Source organism: Amblyomma americanum, chromosome 2 (assembly GCF_052857255.1).
Source record: "Amblyomma americanum isolate KBUSLIRL-KWMA chromosome 2, ASM5285725v1, whole genome shotgun sequence".
Lineage (NCBI taxonomy): Eukaryota > Metazoa > Arthropoda > Arachnida > Ixodida > Ixodidae > Amblyomma > Amblyomma americanum.
This window is the reverse complement of record NC_135498.1, coordinates 35,363,136-35,376,901: the sequence shown is the minus strand read 5'-3', so window position 1 is coordinate 35,376,901 and position 13,766 is coordinate 35,363,136. Positions and strand designations below refer to the sequence as shown.

The 13,766-nt window shown below is 47.3% G+C and overlaps 1 protein-coding gene and 1 long non-coding RNA gene across 2 annotated transcripts in view; both read right to left on the bottom strand.

The window, feature by feature from the left end:
• Positions 1–254: 254 nt before the first annotated feature.
• Positions 255–1,957, bottom strand: LOC144118467 (uncharacterized). The gene is made up of 2 exons (XR_013312030.1): positions 1,848–1,957; positions 255–794 (listed from the first exon to the last, which is right to left on the bottom strand). It is a non-coding gene; the product is annotated as an uncharacterized LOC144118467 (long non-coding RNA).
• Positions 1,958–3,323: 1,366 nt separating this feature from the next.
• Positions 3,324–13,766, bottom strand: part of LOC144119617 (uncharacterized) — a 42,427-nt gene continuing 31,984 nt past the window's right edge. Inside the window, exons 11-15 of the mRNA XM_077652191.1 lie at positions 10,666–10,743; positions 9,053–9,136; positions 6,806–6,986; positions 4,369–4,536; positions 3,324–3,344 (exon numbers count right to left, since the gene is read on the bottom strand). Of these exons, the coding sequence (XP_077508317.1) occupies positions 3,324–3,344; positions 4,369–4,536; positions 6,806–6,986; positions 9,053–9,136; positions 10,666–10,743 (532 nt within the window). The remainder of the gene's footprint in view (positions 3,345–4,368; positions 4,537–6,805; positions 6,987–9,052; positions 9,137–10,665; positions 10,744–13,766) is intronic.

Here is a 13,766-nt window from a genome sequence, read left to right as displayed (position 1 = left end):
TTTTTTTTTGTAGGATTTTACAAAATGTGCATTTACTGCTCAAAGTTTCCATACGGTTAACAACAAGCAACCCCATTGCGACAGAAACTGCAAGCTATTAAGGAGCACCGATGACAATACACCACACATGACACAGAATACAGCGTGTCAAACTGTCACTCGGCCACCAAAATATTGATCCTATTATCGCAGCAGGCAGGCGATGTCTACAATGATATTTGCGCAGTGGAAAAAACACTGCAGCTGTAGTTCAGGCCGTTTTTTTCTGCACTATTCATGTACAAAGCTGCTAATCTGTACCATTGTACAAATCATGCATGAAAATATGAAACTTCCTTTTCTAAACTGTTTCAACTGTCTCGCACAGGTACTGTGCGGTCACGTTTACGCGTTATTTGCATTTCGGTGGTACGATTTCGTAGGGATAATTTTAACAGTTTGTTCACCTAAAGAATATAGCGCGGATGCTTAAACTACACACCTTGTCTTTGCTCATAAAAATAAAAAATGCATGTATCGTCGAGTCATGGGTAACTATAACGATACAGAAAAAAGTCCACGTAAACTGAAACTGTCCTAACGCTACGCGAAGAGAGCGTTCAAAGCCTCTCCGTCGAAACGCCAGTGGTCTTGCGCCAACGTCTCTTCGTCGAGTGACGTCATCCCGCGTAGGCGACGGCGGTGATGTTCGCGACCGGAGGCGAGGCCCAGTCGAGGAGGTAGCCACCGTAGGTGTTCACAGAGAACACCGACGTCAGAATGATAACAGCTTTCGCCAGCGTGGCAATCAGCACCTGCAGGGAGCGGCGCACGAGAAAAAAAAGCACACAACGCAAAACATTGTAAGTCATGTTTTCACCGCCATTTGCTTAAGATTGAGAGCTTAGTTAAACTTTATTTAGTATGGAAGTCGAAGTGTACAGCGCAGCCACGTGACTGCAGTTTCGGGACAGCATTACCACTAATCCAGCCGCAATGGCGGGTAATGCCGCGTTTATGTGGAAACAGAGAAAGAGAGAGGGACATCTTTAGTTTGTGCAAGAGTGGAGAGGTCGGCCGGAGTAACTGCATCTGGCGTCCTGAAACGGCACACAGCTATTGCTGGGACGAAAAAAACAACGCAACAAAAAGACTGTACTTGTCTCTACGCAAAGAAGGACTGAACATACGATAATGTCAGCAGTCAGAAATTACTCCTAATAGCAGTCGAAAGAGAGGTGGGTAGTGTTTAACGGCCCGAAGCTGCTCGTGAGTTGCCAGGGACGCCGTAATGGAGGTCATTAGTAGCAAAAAAAGGTGCATGGAAGTGTTCCTAACTCTTCGCACCGTGCTGATGGTGATAGCGTGATAAAATATGCATTACCTCCATCAAGGAAAAAGCGACAAAATTTGGGTGCAATATCCATGTCATGAATATACCTATACCAGTCCATAAACTATTCCAAGGTGCAGAGTACGCAGTTGTCGAATGTAATACTAGTAAAGCAACATTAAAATGTTCGGTTCGTATTTGAGACCTCGAATATTCGCAGGCTCTTTCTCTGAACTGAGATGTTAATTGTGCTCTCATTCAATAATTACAGAAAGTTGGGCATGTCCATGATATACACACTCGTAACAGCTTAGCAGCACAGTGGAGACGAGTCAAAAGAGAAGCCGGAAGGGACTGACGCTGTTGTTCGCAATCGAATTTGTTTACTGAAGCCGCCGGTCCCACGTATAAGGAATACCAGGCATATAATTAGTCTCCCTTCAACAAAAACTCCAAATGCAGGCCAACCCTGGTAGGCTTGTACGCAGTGACAAACGGGGAAGGGGCGCAGCTTATAGCTCCCTCCTGTGCTTACCAGCTTTACCATGGGCACGTCCACAACCTCGTGGGCCACGATCATGGGCAAGTGGATGGGCAGGATCATGTTGGTGCAGGCGCCCAGCGCCGCTGGCACAACGTACCGCGACGGGTCCACCTCCGTGACCTCGGCCTGCGAGGGGAATGGGGACCGAGGTTAGTACACATCACGTGAATGGGAGTAGAGGCAAGGAAACGAAAAAAAAAAAAAAACTCGGGCCACTTAAGAAAGGTATTACGCGATAGCGTAATGGACTAATTCTCAGGTATGCAGAAGATCATTCTCTGATTTACATTCATAGATCCCTGGGAGTCCTCCTTCCCCTCACAACGTGCGGCAACTTGGTCGACACAAACATTAGCAAAGAGGTCGCGTTGGCGTATTTACAACACGCGGGAGGCACGGCGTCAGTCCTTGCATTTCCCATAATATGCACGCAGACGCCAATTAAAGAGTAATAAACATTCTGAAATCCATGTAAAATAGGTTTGCGTGCTAAATGTTTTTGCTTAAGCATAAAAACTAAATGTTCGTTATCCCGAAAAATGAAACAAAATTTAGTACTAAAGAAGTGGTTCCAACAGACGGACATTAGAGCCACTGGCGCAAATTTTACCTCTACGCCATCATGCCGCAATGCTGTGCTCAATTTAAAATTTGTGGCCGTGCATCCTCTGGTAGTTGCCCTTGTAAGCGACTCATTCAAGCTCTGTAACAGTGACGTTGTGTAGAAATGAAACCTTAGTTCGGACATGCTTAACGGAATAATGGCGCAGATGAAGTGACAGGACAGCAGGAGAGTACAAACACACACAAGCGTCAACTTACAACTTTATTGTTTGGCTGCCAATATGCCGAATTTATACCAAGCAACACGCCCAAACTGTGAACAATAATCAAACAGTGACGCACATGGACGCGATGTGCGAAGCGGCAAATAATGATATCGCACGAGTCAAACATCATGACGAGTGCACTAAGCTCTACCGCAGCACGTGGAACATCCCTGTCTCAGATGACTAACTGGCAAAAAACAAGAGGTAAAAGACGGGACGACACAAGCTAAAACCTAAACTAATCACGAACATATCGCTGAAGAAAAATTATGACGGAAGGCCACGTCTCAAAACCAGGGAAATGACAAAGGAGGACTAAAAGGGCTAAAACCATGAGAATGAAACCTGAGGTGGCATACCTATTTGAAGGGTTTTGATTTTGTTGTTCTTTAATCGTCATACGGGGCCCCGAGGTCGTGTCAGCATGCTTAGTGTGTTTTTTACGCTTTTATACCAGGTTCCTTGTTATTCACATTCATCGAAATTAGCCGTGTTTTTGTTGGCTTTGTAGTTTTGTTTTTGCGTCTTGTTTTACACTGAGTCTTTGCGTGTTCTGTTGACGTTTCAGGTTTCATTCTCATGGACTGCGAGGAGAACAAAAAGGGTTCGCCATGAAGGCAACAAACATGACTATTACTCAGAAGGTCACATCCTGGAGCTGGAACCCCAATACATTGGCCACATGTTGTGAGCAGAGTATGCGTTAGAAAAGGCGCCGATGTTGCGAACGATGGAAGGTAATAGGAGGTGTGGAAGACATAGGCTAAGGGGATTGACAGTGTCATGGAAGCAACAAACATGACCCTGGGGAAGATTCGAGTGATAGCCGAAGAGAGAGAAGTCTGGCGTGCTTAGGACGCGAAAAGTCGAACATGACAGAGCGACTGAACAACAACAGTTATGTAGTAGAAGCTGATATTTTTCAGCAAAAAGAAGCGACAAAGAACAATGAAAATGTTCACATGCTTATGTTCTATATCTGCTCAAGTAGACAACTAGAACGAAAGCATATGCAATACTTGTCACTGGGGCATCAAATTGACTACTATGCTACACTAGATTCAGTAAGGTGTTATATAATAGAAAAATTATTACTGAAACAAATATACAAGACGCAGCATAAAATGGCACAAAATGTTTAATACATTGTGTGCATGCAGTAGAAATTTCTAGATTTAAACGTGTGCATTTCCTGCAGTTTTATAACGTGACTTTTTTCTTTGCCAGGGACATTTTCTTTTTGCTCGGGGGTGCGGGCTGAAACAGTAAATCAGAAAAACACTCTTCAACTGCTCCTGAATTCTCGCACTACTCTGAAAACTTTGGAAATCTTAGTCCTGCTCAGAAAACAGACAGCGCCACGTAAAATGCTTGGTTAAACCACTGGTTTTTCGTGCTCACATTTAGCAAAGAGGTCGCACTTGGCGGGAATTTGTTTTATACTAGGTTTGGGTAGGATACTTGCCCGATTCGATGACAATAAATACGAAGTCCGCATCGCATGCGGCAATGCCGGACCCAAAAAAAAAAAAGGCGCTTTTGCAATAGCTTCAGTCGCTTCAGTGCAGGGGGGAATGGGAACCACTTACGCTCTTATAAATAGCGTCCTCTATCAACTCAAAATGAATCACCTGGAATCAAAACGCAGTTAGCGCCATCGCGTAGCAAAGCCGGACACTCACAATCCTGAGCACGATCGGCATGAGGTCGATGTTGAGCGCCTTGTTGTCGGTGATCTCGGCGAGCACACTGCCGATGGCGCCCAGCAGTAGCTGGTTGGCCAGAGGAGAGTTTTGCGTCCAGAAGTCGACGCCCAACGTGTCGAAGCCGCTCTCCAGCAGGTTGTTGCTCTGAACGAAGCCGCCGGTAAAGAAGATACACTCCCATCCATTCACGAAATATGACACTGCACATTCGCCGAAGTTCTTTGAGAATCAAGATTGTGCCAAACTGGCGTAATCATTAAATGACTCAAGTAACCGACGTTCGTTATTGCAATATGTTCCGTGAACACAATTTCAACGTGAGCTCTTCATTGTAAGCCTTACACGAACATGTTGCACAATGTGGCAGCACTCGCCAGCGTCTGCACGTCTCAGCGTCAAGTGCTCGTCAAGTCTCAGTTTAACTCCTCAAATGCAGATAAGTTTTCCTGTGCAGTGCCCCCCCCCCCCCCCCCCCGCTTCCTTTTTCTCTCGCATATTGCTGTATAGCCGTGCATAGTCTGTGTGAAAGCTGGCAATTATGTTCGCTGCGATTAGTACGCGAGGGGCCGGCATATGTCAGACGATAATGTGCCCGTTTGGTTTGTCAAGAGGATCCGGCCGCCTCCTCGCATATAAGTCTGGAGTGATGTGACAGTTTACTTTTCATTGTTTAATTTTTTTCCACTTTCAATCATTTTCACGTTGTTATAATTTACAGAAGGATGAACAGCTGGGCGAGTTGGTAATATTCACTGTGGGTTTATGTAAGCGCTAAAGAGACGGACGTCAAAAGTTGAAGATATCCACTCGGTGTCGTCTTCTACTTTTGTCTTCCGCCTGTTTTTGAGCTGTACCACCCATAGTAGATAGTTATAGCATAGAGTGATCCGCGATCCGCTACCGTGAACCGCTTGCGCGGGGCGCCGCAGCGCATGCGCCAGATGCGGGCGCCAGATGGCGCCACGTTCCCGTCAGTTGCGTGATGAAGGCGGCGAACATAGAAAACATGAGTTCACGCTAGAAATAGTGGATGTGTACAAGTATCTTGGGGTGTGGATAAACAACGGTGCTGAATATCTGACAGAGCATGAAAAGCATGTACTGAATAAAGCTAATAGGAATGCAGCTGTCATGAAAAATAGGGCACTGTGCAATTACAATAGGTATGAAGTGGTAAGCGGGATCTGGAAAGGGGTGATGGTTCCTAGCCTGACTTTAGGCAATGCGGTCCTGTGCATGAGACCAGATGTTCAAGTAAGGTTAGAAATCAAACAGCGCGGCGTAGGGAGGCTAGCTTTGGGAGCACATGGCAATACACCAAATCAGGGGGTACAGGGTGATATGGGATGAGCGTCGTACGAGAGCAGAGCAGCTAGCAGAAAGATAGCATTTGAGGATCGATTGAGAAAAATGGGGGAAAATCAGTGGGCTAGGAAAGTTTTCAAATAAGTGTACATAAGGAATGTTGACACGAAATGGAGAAAGCGAACTAGAAAATTGACAAGCAAATATCTGGACAGCAGTCGGGGGGAAAATCAGCAATTATCGGTTAAGAAAAAGGTTAAAGAAACAGAGAGAGCTCTGTGGAAAAGAGGGATTCTGGCGAAATCGGCACTGGGAACATACAGGACCTTTAAGCAGGAAATTGCCAAAGAAAATGTCTATGATAATTGTAGGGGAAGCTCTTCGTTGTTTGAGGCCAGGACGTGAGTTTTGCGGACTAAGGCATTGAGTCAGGTACCACGAGATAGACAGTGCAAAGCAGCGGGGCGGATTTATTGAAAGCATTGGGGTTTAAGGACAGTGAAGGAAAAGTAGATTTTAAGCGGGCAGAAGTAACCAAGCGAAGGTTATCTGAGTGGTGGCTAAAACCAAGACAAGAGTAAAATTTCCCAAGTCATGGCTGGGTGGCTTGAACCACCGCCCGATTCAAAGGCTTCAGCATCCATTCATCCATCCATCCATCCATCCATCCATCCATCCATCCATCCATCCATCCATCCATCCATCCATCCATCCATCCATCCATCCATCCATCCATCCATCCATCCATCCGTCCGTCCGTCCGTCCGTCCGTCCGTCCGTCCGTCCGTCCGTCCGTCCATCCATCCATCCATCCATCCATCCATCCATCCATCCATCCATCCATCCATCCATCCGTCCGTCCACCCACCCATCCGTCCGTCCGTCCGTCCGTCCGTCCGTCCGTCCGTCCGTCGCTTCGGGACCAATCAGCGCGTATGTGGTGGCAACCCGCGGAAGCGGATCACGGTAGCGGATCGCTGATCACTCTATGCTGTAGCTCTATGGACGATTTTATGCCTCGTACGTTACTCAGGCCAGGTTCAGGCGATGCACCTGCGTGCAAGCATGTGCGTGCAAGCAGTGCCTGCCACGATGCACATGCATATACCTCCACTATGCGTGTGGCCAGCTGCACGGTGCTGTTGACGATGACCACCGCCCAGGGCAGGTGCCGCGAAACCGTCGCCCACACGAGCATGCGATTATTCAAGTCCCAGAACCGAGTCGCGGACTCTGGCATTGCGCTGCAGACCACCAGCAGGAAGCTCAGGTAGGGCACCATGTTCTTGCTGCATGCAAGCAGAGCATAAGCATGGCGCCAAGGGGCCATTGTTTGGATATACACGGGCCGTCCAGAAAGCGCAGAACGCGACCGTTTAAATCATGAATTCATAGCAATTAAGGAACCTCAGCTGTTAAAATACTATCGAAGAGCAGGACGGCAGGTGTCCACGGAGCCGTAGTTTTTTGTGAACAGTATACTCGTATTGCTCTACTGCGAATTGCGAGTTTAGTTACTATTGTGCTTACAGACATTTTGTTTCATGCGCGTTTCCTATGACCGTCGGAGTTTACTTTCACTGAAGACTTTCAGCCAAAAAAACACTGTGCAGTGTAAAAGTCCGCCGCGGTGGCTGAGTGGTTATGGCGCTCGGCTGCTGACCCGAAAGACGCGGGTTCGATCCCGGCCGCGGCGGTCGAATTTCGATGGAGGAGAAATTCTAGAGGCCCGTGTACTGTGCGATGTCAGTGCACGTTAAAGAACCCCAGGTGGTCGAAATTTCCGGAGCCCTTCACTACGGCGTCTGTCATAGCCTTAGTCGCTTTGGGACGTTAAACCCCCGTAAACCAAACTATGAAGTGTGAATGAATTGGCCATACAGGCACCGAGGAAAGACAAATTCTGGGTTCGAAGCGTTTATTTATTTACTTATTTATTTACAATATCCTCAATCGTCGAAGCATTGCGGAGGGGAGTGGGGTTGAAATGTAATTACATGCAAAAAAAATTGATATGCAAAGACATCCGCTACAGCAGTGAACATTTGTGAGACATCGTGGTCGAAGAGTAGTATGTTGTATGTAGAAGACCAGGAAAAAACGGTATTAATAACCAGACTGCAAAAACATTAGAGTAAACAGTAACGAACCTTTAAAAACCTGACATAATATTAGCAACAAACGAATTAAAAAGTGTAGATAACAAAACGTACTGCTCAAATTGGTTCTTTCACGAGTACGAAAACAAAAGGGGACACAGCCATGGAAAATAATGAAAATACAAGACCAACAACTTAAGCATATCATTTTATGACATAACAGGATAGTAAACAAGTTCAAAACGTCATGGACTTCGTTTGAGATATGTAAATAAAAAGCTGTTAGAACAGTTAAGCCACGTCAGCAACAAACATAAAAGCGGATAAAGTTTTTTTCTGAAAAGGGCATAATCATTGACGCATGCGATATCAGCCGGGAGGTGGTTGCTTGCTTGCTGAGCCACAATCGCTACCACGTGCTGAAAGTGGGAGAGTTGAAAGATAGGAGTGCAAGGATTGAAAGAAAAGATGCGCGCTATTATGTCCCGGGCCGATCCCGAAGTCAGTGCAATACCGGGCCAACCCATGCCGGAGTGCTTCAAGCCCTCCGCCACATATCAAAAATAAGTTTAATATCTTGGGTCCAAATAGGACCCGTAGGTTCATGTGGCTGCATGTACGTGGGGCAATGCACAACCGAGATCAGTAACAGGATCTAATTGTCATACCCCACTAAGTGCAACCTTTGGGCCTCATCGAGTAAGTAGCGAAAAATCTCAAGAACGTTTCGTCAAATCACAAAAGACAATGAAAGGAGTCCTCAACCGACGGCGATACTGGCACGCTGACCGATTATCGAAAAGAAAAGGTTATTATTCTTTAAGCTATCAAGAATTATCACAAACAATAAAGATCTTGGATTCAATTCACGGCTGAAAGCCGTGCATTATTTTAGGCAAGCTTCGACCAGTATTTATGAACCATATTTATAGGCGGGCTGCTTGATGGAAAGTCAACTTCAAATGGCTGCAGCTTTCTTCTGTCGACGAAGCTTCAAGCCCTCTGAAAGTCATTAACGAGCAGTTCGGGAAATATGTAATGCGCAAAAGAACGGCTCGTGCACGAGTATATGTGACACCTTCCGCATATATCCAGCCATTAAGTGGTACATTTGATATCAGAGAGAGGGGACAATGCTGTGAGCCGTAAAGAACAGCGAAGTTATCTGAAATTACGCTCCCTTACGCATCTCGCCCTCTGCCACAAGGAATCCCCAGAGGCTGCAGCAGTAGCCAGCGAAGCGCATCCTTTCTCACCTTGCACTGAACCCAAAAAGTGCGCTGAGGACCACGTAGGCCACGTAGCTCACGATTCCCCACGCAATCAAGAGGTCATTGTTTCTGCAGGAAACGAAAAAGCCACGTTAACGTGGTCAGCCAAGCACACTTATTAGAAGGACGCGGAGCATGCCACTTGTTCTGATAGCTTCCTTTCTGCTTTTTTTTCTTTTGAAAAGGGAACACGTTAAGAAGAGGAGGCATGGTGTCTCAGTCACAATGAACATCTCAAACGCCATGATCTTGTACGTAGCCCAAAGAACAAGGTAGAGTTTATCACTTGAAGAAACTTTTGAGCCCAACCAACTTTTGCGAAATTGCTAAGCCAAACTTTGTTCTGTGTAGTGCAAATGTGTTTTAGATACACGGCAACTTTATTTTCAAAGCAGCATAAACGCACGAATAAGTACGTACTGCTGAAGCATTCGACATTAGTCGTTTTTAGCGCACCGCAGACGTTTTAAACATATCGGAGACGTATTAGTGGAGACGTACGTATGCAGGATTACCGGACCCCTATACTACTCCCCTACTAGGAGCCACTGCGCGTACGCAGGAGGCGTCGGGTAAACCGGTCTACGTCTCCGCTGATACGTCTCCGGTATACCAAAAAACGTCTATTAGCGAGTTTTAGCACCACCGTACGGCAAATACACGGTAACTACCGTAACATGCTACCGTACGGCAAATGTGGCTAGGCAAGCCTGGCAAGGGTAGGAACGGCAACGTGTTACCTAAAACGTGTTATGCGAAAACTGTCTATTAGCGCAGTAGGTACGACTGTACATACAGACAGGACGTACGTAATAATTAACGAAGTAGTGCGTACTGTCTTCCTGAAGCCCGTTGTGTCGCAAGATGGTGCGGGCAGGGCAACTGTTTTTTCTTTAGCCCAATCCAACCTCTCCCTTCCTGGTAAAAGAGCATCTTTTTGTCAGACATGCGGCAGTTTTGGTCCGCAAAACTTCGGACACTTATTCTGAAACTACGCTCTCTGCAATGCTCGCCAGCACCATAGTTTCCCTTGAAACTTCAGGGTGCCATACCTGCATTAGGGTACGTACGGTTGCGCAGCTTGCCAGTAGGCTGAATGGCTGAACGTGTCGGTTACAGCGCGTTTGCCACACACTCAGGGAGAAGTGGAGGAAGAACGCAAAATTTCAGGAAGTGCATGCGCACTGGCAAGCGGAAAACTTCTGTCGTCCAGCAGACGTTTGCATCGTTGCACAAAAGCATGGACGAATTCGCCAAGTTTACAAGGTGGGTAATTGTGAATAGGAAATTTAAATAGAAAATTACTGCATTTTATCAAAAACGCCATGCAGGTACACAAAACGTGCGGGGAGTTTACAGTAATGTGAAATATATGCTTTTAGGAAACTTTTAAATGCTGACATTTTTTCGGTTTATTAAAATAAGTGGCTACGCGGTCCTTTCAATGCATGGACTTTCGCTTAAGTGAATGCTTTCTTCAATTCTGTTAAGGTTCATTCGAGTGGCATTTAAATGAGTAGCCTAGGGCCGCTAATCCAGCTAAATGAATGAGCGACTGAACATCCGCTGTGCTGAATGGTGTATACGCAGGCGCGTACCTGATGGGTCCCAGTTTGCCCAGCCGGGTGGCAGCCGTGGCGCAGACTTCCTCCATTTCGTCAGCAGTCGGCCGTTTGCTGAAACGAATCCGCGACATGCAGCCCACCCGACGTGAGAGCAATGCCGGGGGGAGAGGACAATGCACCTACACTTGCTGTCCCGATATATTTACGAGTTGGCGTTTCAAACAAGCATTGCATCCAAAAACTGAAACGAGAAAACAATTCCTGTGGTGTTTTTATTGACAAATTATTGATTACCGAGTCATTACCGTGTATAAGACTGGCTTATGGACGCCTAGGCAAAAGGCCTGCTGAACTGCGAGGCAAGAGCTAGTATGGCAGTTCGCTCCTATCGCAGATCACTACTATCGCAGTTTGCCCCTATTGCAGATCGCTCCTATCTGCATATCCTCTACCTATCATCTACTTGTCCCATTTACTTCCGCCGGCCGCAGCTCGGGTGCTTAAGTTACTAGATAGCAATTGCGGCAGTCAGCACAATTTATTACGTCAGCTTTTTTTTCTTTCATAATAAATCTCTACTACTACTACTTACACTACACCCCCCCCCCCCCCCCTTTACTATTGCTAAAGTCGACAGAATCAACGCCCCATTATAGGAACGATTCACATGTACTCTCAAGGATGACTATGGGCGGCGTTATTCGCTGCCGGGCTCAGCCTGTCTGCTCCGTCCGCTCGCCTCACCTGGTGGGAGACGAGCAGACGTACTGTCGGGCTCAGTATGACTTGCAGCGCAAGGCTTGAGTGAGCCAAGTGAGGATTGCGTATTATGGTAAATCAATGTGCCTTTCACGACACCTGACTTTCAAAAACATTCACTGCCCTCTTTTTCTTTTCATCGACGGCAAAATGAATTTATTTAAAGCATCAGTAAGCCCACACTGCTTCAAGAACTGAGCCACTAAACCTTGTACGTTGCAGCTCGCACTGAACGCGACAGTGCATTGCGCTTATTTGTAGTGACGCCCCGCAGCAGCCCGCTAACACTTCCGAGTTCAGCTGTATCCGTAGCTGATTGCCGCTAATTGCCGGCGTCTGTGTGTGGTGACAGCAAAGGAGTGAAGCTTAATTCCACCTTCCAAAAGTTCCACCCATCACACAGCTTCATCCTCTACAGGCATCCGACCACCAGAATCCCATGAGAGGAGCCCACAAACCGCCCCCACACACACACACATCTGTAGCGGCGCTGAAGAAGACGAAGTTCGGAGCGCGACCTGTTGGACGGTGCTGACGTATTCTTGCTGGTGCTTGGCTTCGAGCTCAACTGTGGTGTCCTGGTGGTGCCTACGTGGTCATCTCTGGTGAGGCCGTTCTGTGTGGGGGATTTGGCCAGGTCTCAGGTTAGGTCTGTAGGCCAGGTTAATGTGCATTTGAGGGTGCGTTTGGCTTAGGTATGTCGCTGACCTCCCCGGGTGGAGGGACGGCAACCTGGTTTGCCAGCTTGCCCACCCAAAGCTTGCCGCTAGAAAATTTTCGTAAAAATGGAATTGACATCATCCCTGTGGCTCTCGTGCCGATCGGTGAGGGAACGATCAAGATGAAAAGCCCCAAAGTCCTTCAGCAGGAGCTAAGATCTCTCACTACCCACTACCTCCAGATCTCTGAGGTGCGACCGTTCGGCCGGAGAGGCATTGTTTGCAGGTCCGCTGACATTGATTGTGTCACAGACCTGCTCCAGTGCAAAATATTTCAGTCCTTAGCGGTTACAGCCTTCATCCCGGAACAGCTCGCATGTTCCAAAGGTATTGTTCGTGGCGTGGACCCAGCATCTTCCCCGCAGGATATACTGGAGGAGTTTCAGGATGCAGGTGTGGGGGTTCTTTCTGTCTACCGGTGCAGTAGAGAATTCAATGGTGTGCGTGTTGCGACAGAGTCAGTTATCACTACGTTTGCTGGTTCCTCCTGTCCTTCTGAACTCAAGGTTTGGCCGATAGTGTATCGTGTGGACCCTCTGCAGCCCCGTCCTCTTCAGTGCAACAACTGTTGGCGTTTCGGTCACAGTGGTAAAGCGTGTAAGTCGGCGACCCGCTGCCGGGTTTGTGGAGAAGGGCATTCAGATGACAGCTGCGCCTCTGATCAGCCCCAGTGTTGCCTATGCAAGGGCAACCACTCAGCTGATGATGTCAACTGCTCGAAACGAGCCGACGAACAAAGCCTGCTCGATATCATTCAAGCGAAACGATGTTCGAGAGCAGATGCTTATGCACTTCTGGATCGGAGGGATAATACATATGCCAGCCGTGCGCGAAGCTCTGTTGCTGATATACCGTCAAGTTTGACTACTTCAATAGTGTCCTCAGTAGAACAGGCTCTTTCTGTGGTGGTCGAGCGAATGCTGGGCAGTTTCACCGAGGCTCTATCTCAACTTGTTGCTGGCCAATCTCTGCCTCCTGAATCACATGTTTCGGCGGCTACGCCGGCATCACTCCCGAGTGCTGCTAGTAAGAGTCATCCCATGTCGCCTCCTACCGTGCCCCAAGTACCGCCTGCCAACAACGCTCCTGACAGTGTCGCTCACGTAGATCCTTGTAGCATGGACGTTGAAATGCTCACCACTTCCCAGAAGCGTCGAGCTTCTTCCTCACCCTCGAAGTCAGCTGTTCCGCAAGTCAAAGCAAAGAAAGGACCCCCCAAATTAATTCCCCAGACTGATGTGCTGAAGGAGGCTGTTGATGCCTCTTTAACCAGTCGATAATCATGGCGGGTCTAAAAGTTATGCAGTGGAATTGTCGCTCCGTACTTCCTCCTTTACCGGATCTTGAATTACTTCTTCATAAACATAATCCAGATATTGTGATTTTACAAGAAACGTGGCTCTCTCCACTTAAATCATTCACATTAAAAAAATTTCGTGTTTTCAGGGTAGATCGCGTTAATGGCAGGGGTGGTGGGTTAATAACTATGATCTCTACGAAAATATGTCACCGGGCATCAATCTCGCAGACAGTTATGCGCCCTGACTGTGAGTTGTTGGCGGTTGAAATCTCCCTTCCACAGTGCGCCAAAGTCACTATTGCTAACGTCTACTTCCCAATCGGTGTTCACAGGACAGACTGTTTGGACACCTTACT